This window comes from Gymnoscopelus microlampas, assembly GCF_963454915.1.
Source record: "Gymnoscopelus microlampas genome assembly, chromosome: 4".
Lineage (NCBI taxonomy): Eukaryota > Metazoa > Chordata > Actinopteri > Myctophiformes > Myctophidae > Gymnoscopelus > Gymnoscopelus microlampas.
This window is the reverse complement of record NC_139941.1, coordinates 27,701,524-27,715,199: the sequence shown is the minus strand read 5'-3', so window position 1 is coordinate 27,715,199 and position 13,676 is coordinate 27,701,524. Positions and strand designations below refer to the sequence as shown.

General features: G+C 41.6%; 1 protein-coding gene across 3 annotated transcripts in view; it reads left to right on the top strand.

Moving 5' to 3' along the window:
* The window catches only part of rasef (RAS and EF-hand domain containing), a 66,038-nt gene extending 53,552 nt beyond the window's left edge, over positions 1 to 12,486 (top strand). For all 3 annotated transcript variants that reach the window (XM_084055105.1, XM_084055104.1, XM_084055106.1), the window contains 8 exons: positions 2,617 to 2,911; positions 3,923 to 4,063; positions 5,477 to 5,624; positions 7,452 to 7,533; positions 8,266 to 8,380; positions 9,271 to 9,390; positions 9,811 to 9,887; positions 10,404 to 12,486. In XM_084055105.1, the coding sequence (XP_083911231.1) occupies positions 2,617 to 2,911; positions 3,923 to 4,063; positions 5,477 to 5,624; positions 7,452 to 7,533; positions 8,266 to 8,380; positions 9,271 to 9,390; positions 9,811 to 9,887; positions 10,404 to 10,500 (1,075 nt within the window). In that variant the 3' untranslated portion in view covers positions 10,501 to 12,486. The remainder of the gene's footprint in view (positions 1 to 2,616; positions 2,912 to 3,922; positions 4,064 to 5,476; positions 5,625 to 7,451; positions 7,534 to 8,265; positions 8,381 to 9,270; positions 9,391 to 9,810; positions 9,888 to 10,403) is intronic.
* The last annotated feature ends 1,190 nt before the right edge of the window (positions 12,487 to 13,676 follow it).

The window sequence follows — 13,676 nt, the reverse complement described above, 5'->3', positions numbered from 1 at the left end:
CAGTTAAACCGTGCAGGGTACAGAGGTCTGACTGTTTTTTTTACCACTATAGAACTGTTGTGTGTATTTGAGCATTGCCCTGCATGCTCTTCAGTGAAAGATTACAGCCAGCTACAAACATGAAAAAACACCTATAGTGTAGGTTAGGGGTCTTCAACGTTTTCAGGCCAAGGACCCCCTAGCTGAGAGAAAGATGAAGCAGGGACACCCTCTATAATTGTATAAAATTGTGTTTCAGATTCAACATTTTTGTTTACTTAGTCTGCTCTTTTTACCCTCTACACCTCTACATCTTTGCCAAAAATAGCCGATCTACAAGCTCACAACGCCAGCTTGTAGATCTGCTATTTTTGGCTAAAGTTCTCCTCAGAAAAGGGATGCTAGGGTTCAAGTGGTTAATGTAAAAAAAATAATAATCATAGCACACAAAGTTTTGGCGGACCCCCTCTAGTAACTCTGAGGACCCCCTATGGGTCCCGGACCCCCTGTTGAAGACCCCTGGTGTAGGTATATTTTGCTTGTTACGGGACCAGAGCTCAGCTCTGGACCTGTTTTATTACGGGGCCAGAGCTCAGCTCTGGACCTGTTTTATTATTGGCAGTATTTTAGTTCTTATTTCTGCCACTTTTCGCAGTTCTGGCTGAACCGCGCATACGCTTTTTATGAAACTCGGCCATATGGTAGATGGTCATGAAAAACGAAGAAATAATTCTCACACTCATTCGTCAAAAGGTGGCGCTATAGCACTCAATTGAAAAATGACAACTTTGAACAGGTACAACTCATGCCCTGTTTGACCTACAGCCATGAAACTTGGATACACATATGCGTCTCCTCATGCTGAACAACTTTCACCCTCTGACTTTTGACCTCTGACCTTTAGATCTCCCACCATTTTCAATTATATGAAAAACAGTCATTGGCTCCTAACTTCTGCATTTTTTCACTTATGGAAAATCCGCTGCCAAGGTGTTGTCGGCATAGGTCCAAAGTTCAAGTGTTAAACGTTTCGTGCAGATTGCTCAAAAATCCCAGGAGGAGATAGATTTTAACTATTACAGTTTTATGAAAATTATTCATCTGCGCCTAAAACATACATGCAGACTCACATTTCTTTGAAACTTTGCGGAAATGTAGAGGGTCATTCCAAATATCACTGAAACCAATCTTACTCCAATTGGCCAAAGGGGGGCGCTATAGCAATTTTTTGAAAATGCAAACTTTAACCAGGCATAAGTCATGCCTCGTTTGGCCGAAAGTCGTGAAACTTGCTTACACTTGTGCCTTGACTCACGAGGAACACATGTATCGCTTTGACCAGTAAGCTCCGCCCTTAGATTGTCCCCAATTTTGAGCAGTTTGAAAAATACTTGTTTTTGGCAGTTCTGGCTTAACCGTGCATACGCTTTTTACGAAACTCGGCCATATGGTAGATGCTCATGAAAAACTATCAAGAAATAATTCTCACACTCTTTCGTCAAAGGGTGGCGCTATAGCACTCCATTGAAAGTGCCAACTTTGAACAGGTACAACTCATGCCCTGTTTGACCTACAACCATGAAACTTCGATACACACATGCGTCTCTTCATGCCCGACAACTTTCGTGGTCTGACTTTTGACCTCTGACCTTTAGATCGCCCACCATTTTGAATTATATGAAAAACAGCCATTGGCTCATAACTTCTGCATTTTTTCACTTATGGAAAATCCGCCGCTTTTGTTTTGTCAGCAAAGGTCCTAAGTTCATGTGTAAAATGTTTCGTGCAGATTACTCAAAAATCCCAGGAGGAAATAGATTTTAACTATTGCAGTTTTATGAAAATTATTCATCTGCCCCTAACACATACATGCAAGACTCACATTTATTTGAAACGTTGCAGTTATGTAGAGAGTCATTCCAAATATCACTGAAACCAATCTCACTCCAATTGGCCCTTAGATTGTCCGCAATTTTGAGCAGTTTGAAAAACACTTAAACCCAGGATTTTTCAGCTATTTGCGTGAAACTGTATCATCTGTGTGATCTCCTTTTCCACAGTCCCTTGTCTGTTGGTCCAATGGCGTCTCCCTTAAATGAGTGCCTTACAATCTCAAGGTCGCCAGTTCAATCTTCACTTGATGCAGACTTCATATAAGTTGAATTGCAAACAACATGACTGTATCAATGAATACATGTGCAAATGGTAAAGATAACCTGAAATGCTTATTTGAGAGTACGTTTTTTCAATCTATGACATACTTCATTCTGAAAATAGCCGATCTACAATCTCAAAACTTTTCAGATAGCAACGTGTTTCTGAGCTTGTAGATCGGCTGCTTTCACTGTTTTCGGTTGTGAGGAGACATACAATTTCTCTATTGGCAAATGGTTTGTGAACGAGTGATCTTAGTGTTGGCTTGGTTCATGACAGAAGGCAAGAGGTTATGATCTTCAACAGACAACATCAGCCTGGACAAAGCTATAGCACTATAGGTAGTGTTACAGCATATTAGTCCGAAGGTTGACAGTTCGATTCCTGTTCCTGTATACTTTGACTCAAGTACTGGGGTTGAGTACTTTGTCCACCACTGGTGTTATGCTGATGATATCTTTATTTTCTCTTTACCGCTGCCAGTTTCTATGAACGTATGGAGGAGGAGACTCTGGACACTCGAAGGCCCAGCTGTGACAGCCTGGCCCTGGCTATGTGTGACCCAGGCCTGAAGCGCAGATACAGCAGTGAGTTTGAAGAGGACAGCCTGCCTGAGAGCTACATGGACAGCGGCCGGTCCACCCTCCGAGGCTCACACCGAGGCTATGACTCCGAGCACGAGGTCAAGGGTCAAGAGGAAGAGGAGGAGAACGACAAGGACAAGAGACGAGAGGATGAGAAGGAGGATAGCGAGATGGAAGACAACTCTGACACTGATGTAAGACATATACCACATGCATACTGCTGTAACATCTTGTCGGAAAATATTGAATGCAAAGGAATGTGCTGTGTAGCGGTCAAGTAATTTGTCTTTATGAAATATTGATATGCCTTACCAATTAACCTCCAACAAATTGCCTCCTACAAACTCACTGTCTTTCCATTGCACAGGCATTGCAGCATGACAATGACTGCTTTGTTGAACTGATACTCATATCATTTTTATTTAATTGCGATTTGCTACATCAGTGTTGTTTGAACCTTAAATCTACAATTCATGAAAACATTTGAGTAAATATAATGTTACTTTAACCACTCTGTATTTTAGAGTATTTTAATAAAATATAACTACAGTAACTAAACTGCAATGGTTGGAGATGGTCTCCCTACTCTTCACTTAAGAAATGTATATCCTGTGGTCAGTTAGGGCCACTACTCACCGGCTTTGGATTTTATCAATGCACTGAATGGAACATTATCACATTTAATCAGACTATTAATTGTTCTAAGTAGGTGAGATACTGACCTACCCACGTTTAATCAGACTATTGATTGGTAAGATATTGACCTACCGACGGAGCTCAGTCCCCAAAACATGATTTACGATTCTGTGCCTATCGGTACATAACGTGGCCGGCGCTGAGTTGGCTCAAGCGAACGTCGCAACGTTCGTCAGTATCTCACCAATGAGTAGTCTGATTAAACGTGTGTAGGTCAGTATCTCACCTACTTAGACCAATCAATAGTCTGATTAAACGTGATAATGTCCCATTCAGTGCATTGATAGCATCCGAAATGGGTGCACCACCACTACTACTACAAAAGGTATTGCATGAAGCTCAAAGTGTAATATCTCCCCTGCCCTAACAGGCTTTCCATTCTTAGCTCAGCAGTAGAACTTTTTTGAAATTATTTCAACGTGTATTCTATATTATATTACATATATTATATTACATTATATATCTAATGTTGTTGTTTGATGCAACTTTTTCCGCCATTGTGTGTCTAGGTGGCTGAGACGCAGGACGGTGAATCAGCTTTTGGGTCAGAGGCCGGCTCTATTTTAGACTGGAAGCCTTCTCAACCTCTTTCTAGAACAAGCTCTGGAGCCTCCACAACTAGGAAACCCCTCACAGTCATCACCACTCAGGTACCAGGGAAACAGAGGGATGCTGGGAGGGAGGGATGTAGAGATGGAAAAAGAGAGCGATGTTGCACTTTGTTCTGTCAGTTCTGGAACAGCCACCAACAATATCGTCCTTTACTTTTAAGGAGATGGAAAAAATAATCTGTGTTCCAATGAATCCAATTTTGTTTTTATTTAGTCACAAGCTCTTGTTACTTTTCATTGGTTCAATATTTATAAAACCCAAAGACACACTTAAAGCAGCACTATGTAGTTTGGGGTATCAGTGACCACTTTGGACTCAAATAACATGGCAGCCAACGTCTTTGACTTGTGATTGGCCAGTCTTCGCTTTGACTGGCAGTTCTGCCTTGGCAAATGCCACGATGAAACTCATTGTCTCCCCTATACATAGTAATACAGTCATGCCCCCAGCAGAGGCGTACATGTAACTTTATAATTTTGTGGGACATAATATGCTACAGTATACTGTAGATGTTAAAACGTTACATAGTGCTGCTTTAACCACTTTAACTTTCAATTAAAAAAATCTTCCAAAAGAGCAAAAATAGCAAATCTACAAGCTCACAACACGTCGCATCGTGCCGTGTTGAGAGCTTGTTGATCGTCTATTTTTGCTACCTTTGAGCGACACTGTTGTACGACAAAGTAGTTGCCCGACAGCAACGATATGTAGAGCACAATTCATACTCCTTCCGACCCCGGGGTTCAGACAGGCTTTCCGGACTATAGTTCGTAAAGTTAGGACATCTGTATTTCTGAGGAAAAGTTCTGAGACCACGTCAATTTGTAGTTTTATCACAACTAAGTACATGTACTCAAGTACTGTACTTAAGTACAATTTTGAGGTATTTATACTTTCTCTACAATTTTCAATACTTTTACTTCTACCCCACTACATCTCAGAGGAAAATATTGTTCTTTTACTCCACTACAATTATATGAGAACTTTAGTTACTAGTTACTTTGTAGATTTAGATTATTATTACAAAACACACTAACCACTTCAGCCGTATATATATTTTGGCCATTTGAAAATAGCAGATCTACAAGCTCACAAGCTATTTTCAAAAGATTTTTGTATACATTTTAAACTTGTGAAATGGGACATTCTGCACTTTTACTTTTGGTACTTTAAGTATATTTCGATGCAGATACTTTTGTACTTTATACACTCAAGTATATTTTGAATACGGGACTTACTTGTAACAGAGCATATCTACATTGCAGTATTGATACTTTTAGTTAAGTAAAACATGTGAGTACTTCCCTCATCACTGCTACTGCTTCAACAACAGTTCAAGTCCAGTGGGCTGAAGACACACAAAAGAAGGAAGATTATTTAAGTAGATATTGAATGCACTACCATGAAATGCACCTCAATCTGCCATTGTTTGTGTTCTGCCTCCCCAACAGGAGAAGAAGAGCAGTGTTGACATGGGTTACATGACATCAGAGAAAGCCTACAGGATCGTATTGGCCGGAGACGCTGCCGTGGGCAAGTCCAGCTTCCTGCTCCGCCTCTGCAAGAACGAGTTCAGAGCAAACTGCAGCGCCACACTGGGTGGGTTGGACTCACTTGCTGAGGTTCTGTTAAGCTGGTTAAATGCTTCACCGCAGTCCCTTGGAGGTCTAAACTAGACCCCCTTCTGTTTTTGGGCGGTGCAACCGCCCCTATACAGTATGTGAGGTTTGGACATCGACCCAATTGCACCCCCCCAACCCTGCGCTGTGATTGGCCACCATTGTACCCCCCTAACCCTGCACCGTGATTGGCCACCATGACTCTATTCAGGACTGTGATTGGCTAGAAACACATGACACATGTGCATAGCCCTATAAATAGGACTATGCACTTAAAAAAAACACTTTTATGTTTTTTTTTAAGTGAATCACTTCCATCACTGTGATGACCACTGTGACCACACCGCCCACTTCACACTGGGTGTGATTTTTAGCGGCGCTAGCCGCTCTATACCTTTAGGTATAGAGCGGATATTAGCCCTCTATGCCTGGCTTTTGCGTCAACGTTCTGATTGGTCAGGTGCGTCAACGTTCTGATTGGTCAGGTGCGTCAACGTTCTGATTGGTCAGGTGCGCCAAAGTTGTGATTGGTCACTATTCATGACATCACTATGATGTCATGAATATAGAATTCGATGTCTATATAAACGATGACAATGACTTCATCTTATTATTCATTTGGCTAAAGTCTCCGTCTAGGTAAGTTATTTAAAGTTAATATGACGAATAGAAAGAGAAAGATACAAGAACAGATGAAGGGTGAATGTATAGAAAGTCTGAGTTCGGGACCCAGTCATCCGTTATGACAGAATGGTTTGATAGAGACGATCGAGAATCCAAGAGTCCGTTAAGGTTCTGATTGGTCAGGCCCGTCAAGGTTCTGATTGGTCAGGCCCGTCAAGGTTCTGATTGGTCAGGCCCGTCAAGGTTGTGATTTGTCAGGCAAGGGGACTATTCATGACATCACTATGATGTCAAGGTTTATTTTTTATTTCCTCATGTTTTTTTTTGTATATATTTTTATTTGGCTAAAGTCTCCTTCTAGGTAAGTTATTTAAAGTTAGATCCTCAATTTAACTTTATCTGTCGTCGACGCTCTGATTGGTCAGACCCGTCAACAAAGTGATTGGTCAAGCTTCACATGACACATGGCTATAAACACATTATAAACACATATCGATGACATAATGTATTCAAAGGCGCCGCTACCTTCACACAGGGTGTGATTTTTTCCTCTACACCAGATATCGTTGGGGAAAATAGCCGATCTACAAGCTCACATAGTGTTGCACCCCGACCAGCTTGTAGATCAGCTATTCTTATCTTTACTGAGCCGAAATATTGCTGAAAGAAAATAAATATGGCCCAAAGAGCCAAATGTATACTGAACAATTAAAAGTAGACGAAACAAAGCCTACATGCATGATGGAAGTTGTGGCGACCTGTTGTCTGAAAATGTGACACGTGGTGTGGTAGAACCTACTGTAGCTACAATGGAAAGAGGACAGTGATAACAGGACACCAAGGATAGGATAGCACCAAGGAAGTCCAAGCACTCGGCAAATGTATAAATAGATAATCTTTTCCATTTCCTGAAAATTACCGGTTTTGGACATACAAGGTTTCCACCTGACAGTATAAACATTACAGTTTAGTCCTAGACCTAAAATCAATAGCCTAAGAATTTTACCCATCATGTTTTCTGTGTTGTTATCAAATACTGTGACAGCATTTGTGTCTTTCAACGTTGGGAGCATGTGCACATACACAAAACTGTATCCAGCTCACGGAAAATATCATTTATTACCAATCTGGCCCACGGCCTAAAATGAGTTTAACAACAAGCTACTTTCCCTGGTGTTTCTAGGTGTGGATTTTCAGATGAAGACTTTAGTTGTGGATGGAGAGCCCACATTGCTACAACTGTGGGACACTGCAGGACAGGAAAGGTATGGTCGCGCGCGTGCGCGCGTGTGTGTGTGTGTGTGTGTGTGTGTGTGTGTGTGTGTGTGTGTGTGTGTGTGTGTGTGCGCGTGCGCGTGAATGTGAATGTGAATGTGTGTGTGTGTGTGTGTGAAACAGAGAGAGTCTGTGTTCTGTTCATGTTTGCATGCATTTATTTCTGAAGGAGAGAGAAGAAAGGACAAATAATGAGTGGCTTGAGTAGATGATTGTTGGCTATACTGTGTCTGTAGAACTTTGATCAAGGTCAATTCATGCTTTGCGCGACAAGTGTCGAATGGACAGTCTCAGTTTTGAGCATTCATTTCTGTGACTGTGAATGACTCACAGACAGCGAGTCACTAAATGTAAACAAGGAAGTGTATTTAGTGTTGTGCATCTCCAACCATGCTAACGGAGCTTGCTTTGTTCGCGCCTGATGGCATGACGACACATAGAGGATAGACAACACATATTTGGGCGTAGCTGCATTGGGAACTCCTTATATGGTTATGGCAGAGTCATAGTGACCGGGGCGTGATGACGTTGTCCGCCGGCCTGCCCAGGGTAGGGGGCTCTTTAATCTTTGGGTAATCTTCAGCAGCCCCCCCCCCCCTATGGGGGCCTGGGCCCCAGGTTAGGAAGCACGGCTCTAAAACACCTCTATCTATTACTCAGTGAAAATAGGAACTAAAAAGTTATCTACGTATGCATCATAGTATGTTCTCTACCCACTGCAGGTTCCGCAGCATTGCCAAGTCTTATTTCCGCCGAGCGGACGGTGTGCTGCTGTTGTACGATGTCACCTGTGAGAAGAGCTTTCTGAACGTTAGAGAATGGCTGGAGATGATTGAGGTAACACCTCATTACCATCCTCTACAATACACATTAACTGTGTCACTCCCCCATACAGTACAAGCAACCGGAATTGTTCAAATTATACATTACCTGCTGTACTCTGTAAAATCCTGAGTGGTTATTTAACTCTCAGAGTGTACAGATGTAAACAAATGGACCGATAAGCGTCCATTTAGTTACATTTTGTACACTCTCTTCAGAGGCCTTATGTTACCATTATTATGCAAACTGTGACTGCACTACTAAATCCTATGTGAATTTTACCTTAAAATGGGCAAAGATAACAGACCATTGGCAAATGGACCCTTACTCATAAACGTTTAGACGTTTATGAGTTAAATTAACACCGAGGACACTGCTGTGTGACTGTGAGGTTATATTTTTTTAATGTTAAAAATGTCTGATTGTTAAATGTAGTGACCTTGCTTGTTTTTCTCTCTTTACATGCAGCACATACGTAAGTGTTGAATATACAGTATGCCAATATGTGTTTTGTTGTAATATGGCCATTTTTGTGTGAAAGTGTCTGCATGATGCGTTATCAGGTGTCTGTATACATACAGTATCAGGGCTGGGCAATTAACCGAAAATATAGAAATAAAAAATATATAGAAACCAATATTTCATCACAGCCCAGCCATAATACATATTTGTAGATACAGTCTAGTGCTCTGTGATGTTTATGTTTGGATTAATTTGCATTGATTTACACAGAGTACACAATACAATTATGTAAATAAACTGTATGATATAATGTCCAATATATGATACATAACACATACATGTACTATTACGTGTGTAGCTTTTATGAAGACATGCAAGCATGCTAATATATATAGCTTTTATTATTTGTTGAATTGTGGCATCTTACCCTATACGTGTGTCAGGATGTGTCTCCAGATGATATTCCCATCATGATGGTGGCTAATAAGAGTGACCTGAGACAAGAGGCACTGAAGAGTGGAGTCAGCTGTGTCACAGCCAGCTATGGAGAAAAACTAGCTATGGTAGCATGCACGCACGCACGCACGCACGCACGCACGCACGCACGCACGCACGCACGCACGCACGCACGCACGCACGCACACACACACACACACACACACACACACACACACACACACACGTATCGACAGCTATGGTACAAAATACATAGCATACAGGCATATTATTGTGTTGATTGGATTACATACAAAAATATTGTGTGTGTCATTTTGTTGCAATGCCTTTTAATTGCATTCGGTGATAAAGAAACTGAAACAGCACAATGATTGTCATAATAAATGATATACTGTATGTATTTTTGTATTGGGCATTTATATATATTTTTATATTGTACGACAGCTTATATTGGCCAAGCTACAACTATTAAATCTACAGTCGACCACAGCGATGGTTAATATGTGTATATGCCTTCACCCTTACAGACATACAATGCCCAATTCTGTGAGACAAGTGCCAAGGATGGAAGCAATGTTTTGGAAGCTGTTCTCCACCTGGCCAGGTAAAGATACTCAGAGTGTATTGTCCACTCACTCATTACACAAAATAGAAACAGTGATGGGTTTTGTTGGATGTGTCATTTATTGTTTTCCAGTCCAGACTAGATGATCATGATCCTCATCTGTCAGAACCAGTGCTGAAATAGGGTGTTGATTACAGACTAGCCCTGCTATTGGCTAGTGGCAAAAATCCCTCAATACAAAGGCTCCAACATTAACCCTACAGCAGGACAACAGTTAGCTCCTAGTGAACCGCATCTAGACCTTTACTGCCCTCTAGTGGGTAACATATAAACTGACATTTAATTTATCTTCCTGCCCCTTTTCCCTCTATGTCTCTCTGTTCTTCCACCTGATTCTTCTTTGGTTAATTTCCTTTTTCCATATTTCTACCCTTTCTCTCTTATTTTCCTTCATGCTTGCTCCCTCTATCACTATCTTCCTTTCCCTTACTTGTCCTACCATTCCTCTCTCTCTCTCTCTCTCTCTCTCTCTCTCTCTCTCTCTCTGTCCCACAGAGAGGTGAAAAAGCAAGTTCATTCTGATGTGAGCAGCGACTCGTTAACAAGCCTGACAGCTACCAAGAAGAAACCCAACTTATCCTGCTGCACCTGACCCAACACTACATACAGTACCTCCAGTGTCTGACTTCTTGTGAACTCAGTGTGAGTGCAACAAGGAATCATATCATGTACTCCTGCTAAAAGGAAAGAGAAAAAGAAAACGCAAGGATATTTGATGGCCACGAATGCCGGGGGTAAAAAGCTTCACGACTACAGCGAGAACAAACCAATCATTGTCAGCGTAATTTTAAAACGTCATCATCAGCGTCATCCCTCGGCTTTGTCAATGGAACGCCATCACCAGATAGTTGAAAACTGAAGCACTACAACAGCAGGACGTCGAATGTCAGAGCAGCAATATTTCTATTATGCATCTTTTCAAAAGAAAAAACACCTGCTTTCCAGAGCGCTTTGCATTGTTGGACTCACTCTTGACCCAAGCAACGCTTCTGTCTATTGTTTAGTTAAGTTCAGGTTCATTAAGTTATTGTTAGGAGTAGTAGCAGCATGTTTCCTGAGCCATACCTGGAAGTCAGTGTCTCTTGTTTTACGAGAGTTTGTGTTAAAGTGAGTGTGTAAACCGCATGTGTTGATTTTACAACATGCTTTTAGCCTACACATATTTACACTATGTTCTCCCATATATTTCACATTATGTGTGCATGTGCACAATGACGGTGTCAACAGCAGAATGTATACTACTTTTTGATAGAATTTGCAAGTGAAGTTATCGTATGTGATGACAACATGACGGCATGTGATGTAATGCAGAAACTGTTTTAAGCCTATTTATTGTAAGGACAAAAATGCATTTCTATATTTAGATCTCAAAATGGTACTTAATATGGTTCATATCACCCAAAACATAGGCTATTACTAGTTAACAGACATTAAGAACTATGTGACATTTTCGCAGTGTTCAATGTTTGGTTTGGTTTCATCTCAGCTAATGCTACCCTCCATATTCTAAAAACAGAAATTCTAATTTCAAGCTGTTCTTTTTTCTACATGATCAAAAATGACACCCATTTTTTTTACTGACATATCATCAACAGTGTTAAACTGTCCCTTATTTAATTTCCCTATGATAATCTGTATTATATTAAATCCACAACCCAGGTCTTATTTTAATGAATAAAATGTTTTAGTTGTGAGTATGTTAATACAATATTATTTGCACATCTACAGTGGTTTAGAGGTGGTCTCCCTACTATTCCATTGAGAAATGTAGACCCTGGTGTCGGGAAGGACACCGCCACCAATGTATATGTCAAGTTATTTGAAACAAATGACACACCGGATTGGGCTCTAGATGCACCACCATCCTTATTGTTGTTCTGACATTGTTGCAATTACATCTCTCCATTGGGACAGGTTGACAACGGACATACAATGTACAGATTATAGCTTTAAAGTTGTCCTTGTTTGCCAGTCATCATCATGATTTGGAGTGGATCAACAGACAAGGGAGGATTATAACTGGATCTGAAGGACAAGTGGCTGGATGCAAAGTTATATTACAACATGAATGAATGCAGTGCATAACTGCGTCCATTAATATTATCACTTGACCGGAGCCCTTCAGCCCTAGCCTACTCGGGACCATGCAAGTCGGGGAGCATGTAAATCGGGAACGATGCAAGTTTTGAATGCTCCCCCACCCCGTTAATGCAACACCTGTTGTACCTACTGTCAGCGTTCTCGCTGTACCCGTTGTTAGAGAACCCAATGCGGTACCCACGAGCACTGGCCTACCTGACCTGGCCTGACCTCCACAGAATCACAGACAGATACATACAGACATTCGTGCCTTTTCTCTTCTTAGAAACAGCTACAGTCCTTTCAAATTCACTCGGCACTGTCGGGTCATCTGGGACACACAAGTTTGAACTTGTTCAGTCGGACGGTGCCCAAGTTATACCCCGGACAGTCACACATACAGTAGACGTCCCCCCAAACCAAACTCCTGTTATGTTCTCATGAACCTAACGTTCAGAGTGAGACTGCATTGTTTTTTGCCAACATCTCATTTTGCATTTTGCCAATAAAACCGTATCAAATAAAGCTCAAGAATGACTTTTCTTTAATCTATGGCTGAAATGAATGTAAAGGTCAGATGGGCTGTAATTGTGAATGCATTGTCTATGTCGCTGTGTTCTCTTATAATAGAGTTTTTCACAATCAAATAAAATGTAGCATGAAGGCATGCATCCAAGCATCAATGTCCTGAAATACTTGAAAGGAGCTGAGAAGAATATAATATATTCTTAATAATATATAGCTTTATATACAGTATATTCAGCTCTTTCAAGTCAATTTCAGGACTGTATAAATATATCCACAGTCACATGGAGGCCACAATGAAGATGGGGACATACAATACTGTATATTGTGAACAGAATACTACATACACAGGCACACACACTTGATTGCATCTATCCATCTCCCACACATGGAACTCATTGCCCCCCCCCCCCCCCCAAGATGTACATTAAATGGAAGATGACAAATCAATAACTCAGATAACTTCTCATGGTTGGTGTTCTTAAAGACCCTCCTGCCAGTCATACTCCCTGAGCGTCACTGATGATCTTACAGCATCACCACTGCAAGAAGAACTGCAACATATGTTAGGCTTTATGGGTTCTGTGTGTGCTATTGTATATCTATCTTTGTGCTGTGTGTATGTGCGCGCATGCATGCGTGTGCGTGTGCGTGTGTATGTGTGTGTGTGTGTGTGTGTGTGTGTGTGTGTGTGTGTGTGTGTGTGTGTGTGTGTGTGTGTGTGTGTGTGTGTTTAGGGCTGGCACGGGTCCCTGTCTCCACCTCCCATCTGTTTACATTGTCATGTGCTTGATGAGGCGAGACCACTCATTTGTCAAACAACATGTGGGGGAGGGGGGCAGCAGCTGAGTCTGGTGTGTGTGTGTGTGTGTGTGTGTGTGTGTGTGTGTGTGTGTGTGTGTGTGTGTGTGCGTCCGTGCGCGTACGTGCGTCAGGTGCGTGCACACACACAAACACACACACACACACACACACACACACACACACACACACACACACACACACACACACACACACACACACTCCTGTTTGCACACTCTGAATAAGAGTTTGTGTTTGCATGTGTGGGTCCATCTGTGTGTGTGTGTGTGTGTGTGTGTGTGTGTGTGTGTGTGTGTGTGTGTGTGTGTGTGTGTGTGTGTGTGTGTGTGTGTGTGCGTGTGC